Consider the following 15529-nt stretch of genomic DNA (forward strand, 5'->3'; position numbering starts at 1 on the left):
CAATTTCCAAATTTATCATTTCCCATTTTTATACAACACAAAACAACTCATCCAAAATTCTGCTACCCATATTCAACTTACAGCAAAATCTGTTCACGCATCAACTCTCTGCCTACTGGCTTACACTGGCTATCAATCCAACAACATTTTAACTTCTTAAATATAAAACACTACTCTCAAATTCTTCCCACCCTGCACCCTCAGACCTCTGCACTCACCCAATTCTGGCTTCATACATATCTAGAATTCTGACCAGTTGACCATTGGCGGTGACTTTCTGCTGCCTGCACCCTTTCAAGCTTCACGACCTCTCTCTCTCTTTGCTTCAGGCACATCTCAGAACCAAATACTCAGACCAAACTTTATACCAGATGTCCTAATATTTTCTTGCATGGTTCAGTGTCAAAATTTGTTATATAATCCATCTGTGAAATGATTGGGATATTTTACCACATTGAAGGTGCTACATAAAACAGATTATTGGTGTTTCTTCCTCAGCACCCAAAAAATTTCACCTCATTTTCTTGAACAATATTTCAAACTGAGCTTATGGTATCATTGGTGCCATTTTCCCCCACATACTTTCCATATTCAAAGTTTCAGCTATCAATATTCAGAGCCCACTCATGTATATGGCTGACAAAACAGCCTGTTTATTTAAAATTACTTACCGGAAGCTTAGTTAACGCAGGATTGTTAACGTGCTTGCCAAATGCATCCTCCTGAAACTGAAGCAGTTGCACTACAAGACCAGCCAGTGTTTTGTTTGAAGGTGAATCAGCCTGTATGAACTGAAAAATAAAGCTTAACTGAAAGCTTAGCTTATAAAAAGGTCAAAAAAGAACTTTTCAGGTTTGTTCCTTATCTTTGCCATGAGTTGTGCCCTTCTTGGCAACAAGATAGTCACAGAATTTCAGTCAACTTTAGTGGTGAGGTTATGATAATTTCAAATTTTAAAAACTATGAATGCGCAACAGTACAATTTTAGATTGTAAGAACATAAGAAATAGGAGCAGGAGTAGGCCATCTGGCCCTTTGAGCCTGCCCCACCATTCAATAAGATCATGGCTGATCTGTCGTGGCTCAGTTCCACATTCCCGCCCTCTCCCCATAACCCTTAATCCCCTCGCTTATCAAAAACCCATCAACCCGCGTCTTAAAAATATTTAGCGAGGTAGCCTCCACCACTTCAACGGGCAGAGAATTCCAGAGATTCACCACCCTTTGAGTGAAGAAGTTCTTCCTCAACTCCGTTCTAAACCGCCCCCCCCTTTATCTTGAGGCTGTGCCCCCTAGTCCTACTGTCCTTTCTGAGCGGGAAGAGCCTCTTCAAACTTCAGTTGCGTACTTCCGAACTCAAACCAATGTGGCTTGAGGGGTGTTGCAGCTGATGGTAGAAACCAAGAATGAATTCAAGGAGGTATCAGGTGAAGTGTGACATGTTATTTTTCCTGACTTGATGTCAATCAACTCAAGACCCATTAAATACTAGAGTGGCTAAAGCAAGTGACGAGAAAAATTTTCCACCAAAAGCTAGTGTTTCTCACAGTTAGCCTTAGTAAATGCAGAACTGGTGGTACAAAATCTACATATTTGATGGACTAATTGGGCAGCACAATGATAGTGGTGAGCATTGCTGCCTCAGAGCGCCAGGGACCCAGGTTCGATTCCCAGCTTGGGTCACTGTCTGTGAGGAGTCTCCAAGTTCTTCCTGTGTCTGTGTGGGTTTCCTCCGGGTACTCCAATTTCTTCCCACAGGCTAAAAGACATGGTCAGATGCCATGTCAAATTCTCTGTGTACCCGAACAAGCACTGGAGTGTGGCGATTAGGGGATTTTCACAGTAACTTCATTGCAGTGTTAATGTAAACCTACTTGTGACACTAATAAATAAACTTTAAAAATCTCTAAACATATCCCCAAGGTCAGAGTTGAATTTTTATTTCTTTCATGCAGCATGAGCTTTACTGGCAGAACAAATTCATTGTCCTAAAGAAGGTGGATATTTTTCCAATAACTGTAGTGTTTACAGTAGGCCTACTTGTGACAATAAAAAATAAAACTTAAACATGTAGGAGGGAGTGCTAGAATTTTGACCCAGCGACAGTGAAGGAACAGCAATACAGAAACAGATCAATGTCTAGATGGCTTGTGACTTGACAGAGGAATCTGTAAATAGCAACTGTGGTATTTCCACATGTTTCAAGTGTGCACAGGTAGCATGGTAGCACAGTGGTTAGCACTGTTGCATTACAGCAGAAGGGACCCAGGTTCAATTCCCGGCTTAGGTCACGGTCTGTGCAGATTCTGTGTGTCGATGTGGGTTTCCTCCAGTTGCCTCACACAGTCCAAAAGGCTATATAGGTGCATTAATAATACATTAAAATTGTGGGTAAAACAGGTCAGAAGTTAGATATTCCATTGACAGCAAGTCAATAATTTTGATATTGATGATCTTGTGGCAGCCACGTAGGTCAGAGGCACAGATCCTCATCAGAATCCCAGAATTCAGCTCTCAAAAACTACTCAACCCTTTCTCAGATGCAAAATGCACTTTCAAATAATCAATCACATCTGCATCTAACACAGAAATTCAGATATAATCCGCTGTCATTTAGAAACACAGATAATAATTTCAATCTTCCCCAAATAGAGTTGCGTTGCACATCTTTTAATGATTAAAAGATAGATCATCCCCATCCGAAGTGGCACGGTCAATTCCCCAGAAGTGTGGGAAATAATCACAAGAGATACAATGGCTTAAGGCAACCGCCACACGCTGCCTGAAGGCAAGAATGGTCCTAAATTTTAACACCAAAGTGAGCAAGAGTAGGAAGTATAATCATAACTTTCACTATTGTCCTTCCCATCCCATGGGAATGGGAAACCCGTTGTGCAAAGTGGACGTTTGCTTTGTTGCTGTTCACGTTACAGCCCTGTTTCTAACTCAAAATAGGTATAAAGAATAAATCATTCACAATTCAGTTTTGGACCCAGAGCTCTTCAATTACAACTAAACACAAAGGAAGAGACATAAGAACATAAGAACATAAGAAATAGGAGCAGGAGTAGGCCATCTAGCCCTTCGAGCCTGCCCCGCCATTCAATAAGATCATGGCTGATCTGTCGTGGCTCAGTTCCACTTTCCCGCCCTCTCCCCATAACCCTTAATCCCTTCTCTTATCAAAAACCCATCAACCCGCTTCTTAAAAATATTTAGCGAGGCAGCCTCCACCACTTCAACGGGCAGAGAATTCCAGAGATTCACCACCCTTTGAGTGAAGAAGTTCCTCCTCAACTCCGTTCTAAACCGCCTCCCCTTTATCTTGAGGCTGTGCCCCCTAGTCCTACTGTCTTTTTTGAGCGGGAAGAGTCTCTCCACCTCTATCCTATCCATCCCATTCATCATCTTATACGTCTCAATGAGATCTCCCCTCATTCTTCTAAACTCTAACGAGTACAAGCCTAGTTTATTCAGCCTCTCCTCATAGCTCAATCCCCTCAACTCCGGTATCAGCCTAGTAAACCAAAATGCTCGAAATGTTTTCTCCTCTTATGTGGAGAAAGAACAAGTAATGTTTCAAATCTATGTTAAATCTGTTTCTCTACAATATTGCCTGTCCTTATTTCACATGTCCAGTATCCGCAGAATTTTACTTCTGTGCACGCAAACACTAAGATTTGTACCTATCTTTGATTACAAACTGATTATACATGATGCACTTTGAAAAGTAGAGATTTCAGAAATGCACATATACAGCACTAGTTTACATTATAATTATGAGAATTTCAACAAGTGATAAATTTTCACTGCACCATAAAATACCCCGGATTTTTGCAGTACTTGAAATAATATCTAATCAACAAAATCATTGCATTGCCATCCCACAGTTAAGTAAATAATCACTCAAGTATCATGGATTTGTATCACATCAACACATAGAAATAGCACAGGGGAATGTACAAAATGCTCGAGTACTAAATAACTGGAGTAAACTAAAATCTCTGCTCCTTGATATTTTTACTTCTGAAATAATAACCAGCAAAACTGATTGCATCAATCAGTGGGTCTGTCTGCTTCTGTGCAGAAAGCATGTTAACTTTTCAGTTCAATGTTTTCATTAAATGCAGAGTATATTTCCTTCACAGTGGGGAAAACAAAATACAAGCCTGCAGTGAAACTGAGGTGGGGAAAGAAATCATTAATGCTAATTTACAGCACACGCACGACACATGCTAGAGGGACAAGGCGCACTCAAAAGCAGACCTCAAATGATTGCAAAACACTGCACGTGCATGTCAGGTCCACAACGGCAACTCATCCAGCAATGGGGGGGGGGTGCGCGCGCACGCGTGTGTGCGCAGCAGGTGTGAATGTGTGTGTGCGCGTGAGGAGGAGGAGATTGGCCCATCAATTACACACCCACTCTTTCTGGCTATACATTCAACCAAGTTTAAAACTGCCTTTATGTTAAGCAACTCCAGCAATCCCTTTAAGAACGAGAGGAAGAACAAAAAGGATGGAATGGGACATTGCTGATGCCAGCTGTTTCTGATAATTTTCAGAGAGGGCTCCTCAAATAGATGCACAGTCCCTTATCACCATATTCAAGGGGTCCAACACCTGCTTAGGCACGCCAGACATCCATGCAGAGCAGGATATGGGCCCTCTTGAGCCCAAAAATTGACAAAATTATGTCCTAATTTATCCTGTTTGATTTGAAACTTAACTTTACCAGTTTAAGCTAATAACTAAATGGTTACAAACTAAGAATTTTGAATGTCCAGACAAACTTGTGGTTATCTCAGAGGCAAAGAATATATGGAAAGAAGCATTCATTTACAAAAACAATGGCCATGATGGAGATGTAGTGGGAGTCAAGAAATTTTGCTATGGTGCAATTTGCAGTTTGAGTTCCCTACATCAAAATTTCCCGCATAATATGTGCCACAGCAACAATGTGTGCCTTATTCATTCATCGCGATGCCATATTACTATGGCACGTGATCAAATGTGAAAGAAAAAAGTTACTTCAATTTGATTGTTCCCTTAAAGTAAAATATTTTAATTATTACAACATAAACAGAGCTAGATTTGGTTTTACTATTTTGTTTAGTTTAAGTTTATTTCTTAGTATTATAGTCAGAAGTCTCAACACCAAGTTAAAATCCAACAGGTTTATTTGGTAGCTTGAGCTTTTGGAGCACTGTTCCTTAATCAGGTGAGTAACATTATTACAAGTAGGCTTACATTAACACTGCAATGAAGCTATTGTGAAAATCTCCGAGTCACCACACTCTGGCACATGTTCAGGTACACAGGGAGAATTCAGCATGGCCAATGCACCTAACCATCGCGTCTTTTGGACTGTGGCAGGACTTCAGAGTACCCAGAGGAAACCCACACAGACATGGGGAGAACAAGCAAACTCCGCAGAGACCATGACCCAAGACAAACCTGGGTCTCTGGTGCCATAAGGCAGCACTGTCAGCCACTGTAATGCCTTAGTGTTTTGTCACTAAGAAAACTATCGCACTCTTACTGCTTTTACATTTAAAAAATGTTTGGAAATCAAGAAGTGATGAGAACAAAAAAAGCACTGGAATACTGCTTGAAACTGATATCAGTACAATATCCAAAGACTGGTTCAACGAGAACAACGACACCATGCAAGACCTCATCAACAAGAGGAATGCTCTACATGCCTGGCAAAACAACACAAGAGTCAAGCTCACCAATTAGCAAAGGCGGAGGTACAAAGAAGAACTACGGACTCTTCAAACGTAGCTCAGAAACCTGGACTACGTACAGATGCCACCTCAAGGCCCTGGATAGATACGATCAACGCTGTCGGTGAAGGATTCTGTGCATCAGCTGTGCAGACATGTACAAGTATCAGCATCCTCGAAAGCACCAAGAGCACCAGCACCAAGGCCATGATCATGGCAAGCCAACTCCACTGGGCCTGCCACATGCTTAGGACGTCAGAGTCCCGAGTGCCCAGTTCAAGGAAAACTCCCAATCAAGAGGTGGATGGATTAAGTGCTTTATAAAAACATAGAACAATACAGCACAGTACAGGCCCTTCAGCCCTCGATATTGCGCCGAGCTATGTCCGAATCCAAGATCAAGCTATCCCACTCCCTATAATTCTGGTGTGTTCCATGTGCCCATCCAATAACCGCCTGAAAGTTCCTGAAGTGTCCAAGTCCAATATCACAGCAGGCAGTGCATTCCACACCCCAAACACTCTGAGTAAAAGAATCTACCTCGGACACTCCTCCTATATCTCCCACCATGAATTTTATAGTTATGCCCCCTAGTAACAGCTACATCCACCCGAGGAAATAGTCTATGAACGTCCACTCTAAATATCCCCCCATCATCTTATAAACCTCTATTAAGTCGCCTCTCATCCTCCTCTGCTCTAAAGAGAAAAGCCCTAGCTTCCTCAACCTTTCCTCACCAGACTTACCCTCCAAGCCAGGCAGCATCCTGGTTAATGTCCTCTACACTCTCTCCAATGCTTCCACATCCTTCTTATGGTGAAGTGACCAGAACTGCACACAATATTTCAAATGTGTTCTCACTAAAGTCCTTTGTAGTTGCAGCATAACCCCACAACTCAAACCTCCTGTTAATAAATGCTAACACACTATAAGCGTTCAGATGGCTCTATTCACTTGAATGGCAACCTTCAGGGATCTGTGGATATGAACCCCAAAATCTCTCTGTTCCTCCACATTCCTCAAACCCTGCTGTTGATCCTGTAATCCGCAGTCAAGTTTGTCCTACCAAAATGAATCACCTCACACTTAAACCCTGAAGGATCGCCAAGAAATACAACATAGGCATCAACGCCTGGGAGACCCTTGATCAGATTAAACCTACTTGGAGGAATTTCCAAACTGAAAGGACAAAATTCTCGGAGAGGCCCAAAAAAGAACTGAATACCAGCGATGTAGACTCCAAAAAGCAAATCCACCTCCAGGAAACATCTGCCAAACATGCAATTGAAGACGCAGCTCTGGGATCAGGTTCATCAGCCAGGCAACAACCCACAGAACCCACAAGTAGTAACACAGAGTTTCTTGGGTCAATAATTATACTCGTTAGCGAGCGATCGGTGAAGAAGAGTGCAATATCTCAAAGCTTTTGTGGAACAGTGGTTAGCACCACTGCCTCACAGCATCAGAGAACTGGGCTGGGTGGCTGTATGTGTGGAGTCTTTATGTTCTCCCCCTGTCTGTATGGGTTTCCTCTGGGTGGTCTGGTTTCCTCTCAGTCCAAAGATGTGTGGATTAGGTGAACTGGCCAAGTTGAACTGCACCTTGGTGTCCAAGGATGTGGAAATCAGGTGAAATAGCCTTGGTAAATGTGCAGGGTTACAGAGTTAGGGCAGGTCATGGGCCTGGGTGAGATCAGCCAAATGTCCTCCTCCTGATTTCATTTATTCTTATTGCATGTTTTAGTATACAGCAAAGTATTGTTTCACGTGTGCTATACTTATACCTATGGGTAGCACAGTGGTTAGCACTGTTGCTTCACAGCTCCAGGGACCTGGGTTCGACTCCCAGCTTGGGTCACTATCTGTGTGGAGTTTGCACATTCTCCTTGTGTCCGTGTGGGTTTCCTCCGGGTGCTCCGGTTTCCTCCCACAGTCCAAAGATGTGCGGGTTAGGTTGATTGGCCATGCTAAAATTGTCCCTTAGTGTCCTGAGATGTATAGGTTAGAAGGATTAGCAGGTAAATATGTAGGGACATGGGGGTAGGGCCTTGGTGGGATGGTGGCTGGCAGACTCGAAGGGCCAAATGGCCTCTTTCTACACTGTAGGGTTTCTGTGATATATAGACAGGAAAACAGAATGCAGTGTTACAGTCATAGCTAGGGTGGAGAGTAAGATCAACTTAATATGTGGTCAGTCCATTCTAAGTACAATGACAGCAGGGAAGAAGCTATGCTCGAGTCAGTTGGTACGTGTCCTCAGACTTACGTATCTTTTAACCAATAGGAAATGGTGGAAGAGAGTACGTCTGGGGTGCATGGGGTCCTTGATTACTCTGGCTGCTTTTCCAAGGCAATGGAAAGTACAGACAGTCAACGGATGGGAGGCTGGTTTGCCTGATGGACCAGGCTACATTCACAATCCTTTGCGGTCAGAGCAGGACTGATGTGGATGTGCCAGCGTTGGACTGGGGTAAACACAGTAAAAAGTCTGACAACACCAGGTTTAAGTCTTAAACCTGGTGTTGTCAGACTTTTTACTGCGTCAGAGCAGGAGCCATACCGAGCTGTGATACAACAAGAATGCTTTCTATGCTACATCTATAAGAGTTAGAGTATCGTGGCAGACATGCCAAATTTCTTTAGCCTTTTGAGAAAGTAGGAGCATTGATGGGCTTTCTTAACTATAGTGCCGGGGTAAAGGGATCAGGACAGGTTGTTGGTGATTTGGACACTTTGAAACCTGAAGCTCTTGATCATTTCCATTTCGTCCCTGTTTCGTAGACAAGGGCATGACCTCTATTACATTTCCTGAAGTCAACGACAATCTCCTTTGTTTTCTTAATATTGAGATGGTAATCGCACCAGTTCACCAGATTCTCTATCTCATCATTGTAGTGGGTTGGATCTCAAACAGAGATGTCATCAGTAAACTTGAAAGTCATGTTGGACACACGGTCACAGGTCTATAAGAGTACAGTAAAGACCTGAGAACTTGTAGAGCACCAGTGTTGAGAATGATCATGGAGGAGTTGTTGCTGCCTACGCTTACTGATTGCCACCTGCGGACTAGGAAATCTAGGATCCAGTCACAGAGGGAAGATTGAGCCACAGGCCACAAAATTTGGTAACTAGTTTAGTCGAAATAATTCTGCACTGTAAAGGGATTCTATGGTTTTATGGCGGGGGCGGGAGCTTAGAAGTAATATGGAAAGCAGTGAAATGAAAACACAAATGTGTTCCTTCACTCCCTATGTAGAGTTAACCAATCAGGCAGCATATAACCATCTGCTTCCGCCCTAACTGCACGATCCATTGTGTCAGCTTACTGCACTCGGTCTGGTTTTGTTTCCCTTACACTCACACCGACTGCTGACCCAACTTCCCACCAAAATCAAAATAACCAACACGCATTTACAACTTTAAACACGAAGTAAAAAAAAAGGGAAGATGTTCCTCTGAACAGCCCATTCTAGACCTGCAGAATGTAGTCTTTTTGCCGTCCCTTAAGTCTTAAAAAAAGTCGAATTACAGGCAACTGACGTAAGAAATCAAATTGCGCCACAAAAAAGGTTTTAAGGGTATCAAACGAGAAATGCTAGTTTACATTGCTTATGTCAGATAATGGAACTGGACCACACATTCTTGTTGAAGGTAAGTGTCCCAACACAAAGCAATGAACTCCCGACGCCAACCCCATAGGCAGGCGGGCGGGCAGCCAGCAGCCTTCACCATGGAAATCCGGCGCAGTATCAGCGGAGAGTCTGGATTAATTCTGATCGGGGGGTGAGGGTTCTTTCCCCCAACCAGATCTCACACCCACCCTTTAACTGCCCCCCTTCCCGCGGAGGCCTCGGCCGCCATTTCCAGCTAAGGAACCAAGCGAAGCCGGCTCAGTCGCTCCGGTTCGGCCAGGCCTCACCGACACTCACTTTCTTGTAGCTTTTACCGAGCCACAACCTCAAACCGTCGAACTGCGTCACGGTCTCAGGCGACTCCAGGAACCTAACGTTCGGGCCTCCGTCTTTCTTGCGCGATGCTCCAACCACCACTGCCGCCGCCATCGCTCTGTTCTCGCGCTCTCAGACAAACAGAGCAACAAGACAACAAAACCAAACTTTATTGTTCCGGCAGCGCGCGTGCGCAGTTAGCTCTCCCCTCCGGAAAAGGAACGAAAGTTTGCGCATGCGGAAAAGCCTTGGCGGCGAAGGCGGGCCAGAGTCACGTGACTACAGGAGTCGCAGGCCGGAGCGGGAGGTCGTGTGGTAGCTGGTGGGCTCTTTGCGTTAACCGTCAATTTGTAAAAGAATGGCTCATGTTCCACCTCAGCTTCACCTTCTCTCAGAGTCCCAATGTTCCTTGATTACCTTACAATCCAAAAATCTATTCGTTATTAGTTTATTTATTAGTCGCAAGTAGGCTTACATTAACACTGCAATGAAGTTACTGTGAAAATCCTCATGTCGCCACACTCCAGTGCCTGCTTAGGTACACTGTGAGAGTATTTTAGCATGGCCAATTCACCGAACCAGCACATCTTTCGGACTGTGGGAGGAAACTGGAGCACCTGGAGGAAACCCATGCAGACACAGGGAGAATGTGTAAATTCCATACAGACAGTGACTCAAGAGGGGAATCAAAACCAGGTCCCTGATGCTGTTAAACAGCAGTGCTAACCACTGTGCCACCGTGCCACCCTCATCTCAGCCTTGCATATAATCAATGGCTAGACACCTATATCCTTGTCATAAATCGCAGCTGGAAATACTGAAAAAACGCAGCAGAGAGAAAGAGAACAGAGTTAACATTTTGAATCCATATGATGTCTCATTACAGCTGAAGAGAGGTAGAAATGTGATGGATTTTATACTGGAGAAGAGGTAGAGCAAAATAGAAGGTCAGAAATAGGTGGGAGACCAGAAGATGTTTGACAAAGGCATCGTGGAACACAAGGCAAAAGAAGTATTAATGTCAATGTTCGAGATTTTAAAAGGTGCTATGGTATAATTGGATTTGATTTGTTATCACATGCTGGGATACAGTGAAAAGTATTGTTTCTTGCACGCTATATAGGCAAAACAAAGTACATAAGGGAAAAGGAAATGGATAGGATACAGAATATAGTATTGCAAGGGAAAGTTCAGCTCAATATATGTTAGGACCATTCAGACGTCTGATGACAGCAGAGTAGAAGGTGTTCGTGAGTCTGTGTTGTCAGACTACTGTATCTTTTTCCCGACAGAAGAAAGTGAAAGGGAGTATTGCCAGGGTGTGTGAGTTTCTTGATTATGCTGGCTGCTTTCTCAGAGCAGTGGAAAGCACAGATAGAGTTAATGGATGGGAGGCTGGTTCAATATTGGATTGAGCTATGTTCTGAGAAACTGGAGGCATTGGTGGGCTTTCTTATCTATAGTGTTGGCGTGGAGGGTCCAGGACAGATTGTTGGTGATCCAAACACCTAGAAATTTGAAGCTCTCGACCATCCCTGTTGATGTAGACAGGGGCATGTCCTCCACTACTTTTCCTGAAGTTGATGACAACTTGTTTTTGCTGATATTGAGGGAAAACTTAATGCCACCAAATTTCACCAAATTCTCTATCTTTTTTCTGTACTCCATCTTGTCGTTTGAGATCCAACTCACTACAGTGGTGTCATCAGCAGACTTGAAGTTGGAGCAGAATTTGGTCACACAGTCATAATTGTATAAAGAATTTAGTAAGAGTCAAAGGACACAGCCTTGCAGGGCACCAGTGTTGAGAATAATTGTGGAGGAGGTGCCAACGACTAACCGATGTACAAAGAAGAACAAAGAAAATTACAGCACAGGAACTGATTCTTTGGTCCTCCAAGCCTGCACCGACCATGCTGCCCAATTGAACTAAAATCCCCTACTCTTCCTGGGATTATGTCACCCTATTCCCATCCTATTCATGTACTTATCAAGAGGCCCCTTAAAAGTCACTATCATATCTGCTTCCACTACCTTCCCGAGCAGCAGGTTCCAGGCACCCACTACCCTCTGTGTAAAAAAACTTGCCTCATACACCTCCTTTAAGCTTTGCCCCTCACACCTTAACCCTATGTAAGGGTTAAGAAGTCAAGGCTGCAGTCACAAAGGGAGTAGCAGAGCCCTCGGCCATGTAGGTTGAAGATTAGTTTTGTTGGAATTATGGTGTTAAAGGCTGAGCGGTAGTCAATAAATAGGAGTCTGATATAATTGTCCTTGTTATCTAGGTGTTCTAGGGTTGAGTGTAGGGCCAGGGAGATGGTGTCTGCTGTGAACTTGTGGCAATACTGAACTGTAGTGGATCCCGGCAATCTGGAAGACTGGAATTGATGTGTGCCATAACTAATGTTTTGAAGCACTTCATAATGTTGAATATCAGAGCCACGGGGTGGTATTCGTTAAGGCATGCTGCCTGGCTTTGAGTCTTGAGTCCAGGCATGATGGTAATCCTCTTACACCAGATAGGAACCTTAGTTCAAAGTAAGAAGAGGTTAAAAATATCTCTGAATACTCCCACCAGCTGATCCGCTCTGTGTCGAAGTGCTCAGCCAGGGATCCCATCCAGGCCAGTTGCTCTCTGTGGGTTAACTTTAAAGAAAGTCGATCTGAAGTCTGCAATGGTGATCTTGGATACCAGTTCAACCAAGGCTGTCAGAGCAGATGACTTCCTCTTACTGACCCTGTGCTCAAAACAAGCATAGAAGTGTTGAACTCATAGGGAGGGGTGCACTGTTGTTGGCGATTTCAGTTGTCTTCACCTTGTAGTCTGTTATGTAATGTTGACCTTCCCATAATTGGTGGGTGTTTGTGGGGCTAGCCTGAGATGCTAGCTTGGTCAGGTATTGTCTCTTGGCATCTCACATGGTTCTCCATAGATTGGAGATCTGGATTTCTAGTATTAGTTAGGGTCATCTGACTTAAAGGCTTCAGACCTGGACTTCAGTAGGCAATGGATATCCCTGTGCATCCATGGTTTCCGGTTGGGAAAACACCCCATTACTTTTTTTTAATATTCATTTGGGATGCGGATGTCGTTGGCTGGCCAGCATTTATTATGCATCCCCAGTTGCCCAAAGCAGCTTAGAGTCAACCAATTACTGTGGCTCTGGAGTCGCAGGTAGGCCAGACTGGGTAAGAACAGCTTCTTTGGCACATAGTCTGCTACACACTTACTAATGAAGTCTGCTACTGTACTGGCATCCTCAGGTATGCTGGTCGCTGCGTTTTTGAATATTCACCAACTCAGAGCAGTCTCTTCTGTTGCATCAGACCAACATTGCATAACTTTCTTTATCGGATGCCCCTGTTTCACTTTCTGCTTGTAAGCCAGGAGCAGGAGCACAACCTTGTGGTCTGATTTGCCAAAGTATGGGCAGGCGATAGAGTGCTGGGTATGTTTAATGTTTGTGTAACAGTAGTCAAGGATGTTTGGGCTTCTGGTAGGATAGGAGACGTGTTGGTAGAATCTTGGTCGGACACTCTTCAGATTGGCCTCATTGAAATCGCTGGCCTCGATGAGCAAAGCCTCAGGATAGAACATCTAAAGGCTATTTGTAATGGCATATATTTCATCAAGCGCAGTCTTCACCTCCGCATGGGATGGGATGTAAACTGCTGTAAGGATGGCAGAGGTGAACTCCTGCAGCAGATGATAGAGGCAGCACTTTAGCATTGGATACTCTAGTTTCAGGGAGCAGAAGCTTGCCAGTGTTACTACATCTGAGCAACAAGAGATGTTCATTAGAAGGCCCCACCTTGCCTTGTCTGTGGTCGATCTGGTAAATTGAGAAAATCTCTAGTTGTAAGGCATGGTCCAGTGAAGTGGGAGTGAGCCATGTCTCAGAAGCAACACACAGCAATCTCTCAGTTTCCTTTGAAAACTCTGGCTTTAAGCTCATGCAGCTTGTTTTCAAGAGATTTGCCAGGAGTCAGCTGGGGAGGGAGAGGCCTTGGGACCAGTTATTTCAATCTCATCTGTAGGCTTGCATGTTTCTGATGCTTCCTGGATGAGTGGCTGCTTCTGATCAGGCCTGGGATTCAGTGTGAGTAATCTAGGATGTCAGGGTACAGGTGGGGCTCTGCATTTTGGTCGCGAATTTGTGCATTCTGGAGTGTCATGTTCCCTAGTTGGGCCATGATATCAGGCGTCTATATGACTGGGAAGGGAGTTGAAGGTTCACGTGTGAGTAAAGCTTAAAGTCACGGTCGCAGTTCCTGCTTCAGTGTTCGGGTTTATGAGGTCGCTGTCGAGCTGTTATTTGATTTCAGATGTCAAAGGATGTCCAGATCGTGCGCTGGTGCAGATGGGTCAGAGGCCAGGAAGTGAATGGGGTCTATCACGGTCATGGGTGATATGAACCGATAGTTGAATCCACATGTTCAGGCTTTCCACGTCATTGCCAGGTCAGAGCTTTCCTTCAGAGGTCGGAGGATCTCTCAACCTGTAAGTATTTTAAAAAAACATTATCAGTAATTTTTAAACAGTGAGAATTGAGTTATAAGAGTTTGGGGTGATCATAAGAGGTGGAAGTAGGGGGAATGATTGGGGCCTGCAAGAAATCACATTGCTGCAGGTTAAACGGGTTGGAGGCCGTGGAGCAGTAGGCCATGCCTGGTTCCACAGCTGCTGAACCTGCTGTTGGACCCTCGTGGTCAGCCGGTCTTAATCACTTCCAGGTCAGAAGTCATAGGAATCTGGAGGATCACCAAATCTGTAAGAAAATTCACAAGAGCATTATTAGACAATTTAAAACACTTGGAATTCAGAAGCACAGAACGAGAGTAAAAGATGAAATTAGAGGGCGTGCTGGGGACAGCTTGCAAGAAGTCGTCTCGCTCAAATGCCATCTGTCATGGAACAAAGGTGAGACAGTGTATTATGTGATTAGGTTCACTAATATGACCACTAGTGTGTTCACTATTGTACTTTAAGGAAGGAAACCTGCCATCCTTACCTGGTCTGACCCACATGTGACTGCAGCCCCACAGCAGTGTGGTTGACCCTTAACTGCCCTCTGAAATGGCCTAGCAAGCCACTCAGCTGTATTCAACTGCTACAGATGAAACAAAAAGGAATGAAACCAGACAGATCTAGCATCAACCTAGGGACCCACAACAACAACAGCCAGTGCAGCCCTGTCAACATTGTAAAGTCCTCGTTACTAACATTTGGGGACTTGTGCCAAAATTAGAAGAGCTATCTCACAAACTAGTCAAGCAACAGCTGACATACTTACAGAATCATACCTTACAAACAATGTCGCAGACACCACCACCACCATTCCTTCATATGTCCTGTGACACTGGTAGTACAGACCAGATAGAGGTGGGGAGACAGTGTTATATAGTCAAGCGGAAGTTACCCTGGGAGTCCTCAACATTAACTCTGGTCCACATGAAGTCAAACGTGGGAGAGGAAAACTGCAAATTACCATGTCCTGTCTGTGATATATGTACGTTGGAGGTTTGGGGTGTGTACTGTCTGTTTAAGGGTGCAGGTCATGCGATCCTGCGGGGGAGGGGGGTTAGCTCCTCCCAGTGTGGAATCTAGTTAAGCAATCTAGGTTTTGACTGTGGGACAGTGCACATTTGCAGTGCACGTCTGGCGTTTGATAAGATGCCGCACAAAAGGTTGCTTCAGAAGGTTAGGGAGCATGGAGTTGGGGGTGAGGTGTTAGTGTGGATAGAAGATTGGTTGTCAGATAGGAGGCAGAGAGTTGGTATCAATGGGTGCTATTCTGAATGGCGGTTGGTAACTAGTGGAGTGCCGTACGGATCGGTGCTGGGGCCTCAGCTA

General features: G+C 44.3%; 1 protein-coding gene across 1 annotated transcript in view; it reads right to left on the reverse strand.

The window, feature by feature from the left end:
* LOC145346764 (SWI/SNF complex subunit SMARCC1-like) overlaps positions 1–9822 on the reverse strand; it is a 174649-nt gene extending 164827 nt beyond the window's left edge. The window contains exons 1-2 of the mRNA XM_080194463.1: positions 9658–9822; positions 672–791 (exon numbers count right to left, since the gene is read on the reverse strand). Of these exons, the coding sequence (XP_080050589.1) occupies positions 672–791; positions 9658–9789 (252 nt within the window). The 5' untranslated portion in view covers positions 9790–9822. The remainder of the gene's footprint in view (positions 1–671; positions 792–9657) is intronic.
* Between the last annotated feature and the right edge of the window lie 5707 nt (positions 9823–15529).

This window comes from Carcharhinus amblyrhynchos, chromosome 8, assembly GCF_965287045.1.
Source record: "Carcharhinus amblyrhynchos chromosome 8, sCarAmb.v2.hapA, whole genome shotgun sequence".
In the NCBI taxonomy this organism is placed as follows: Eukaryota; Metazoa; Chordata; class Chondrichthyes; order Carcharhiniformes; family Carcharhinidae; genus Carcharhinus; species Carcharhinus amblyrhynchos.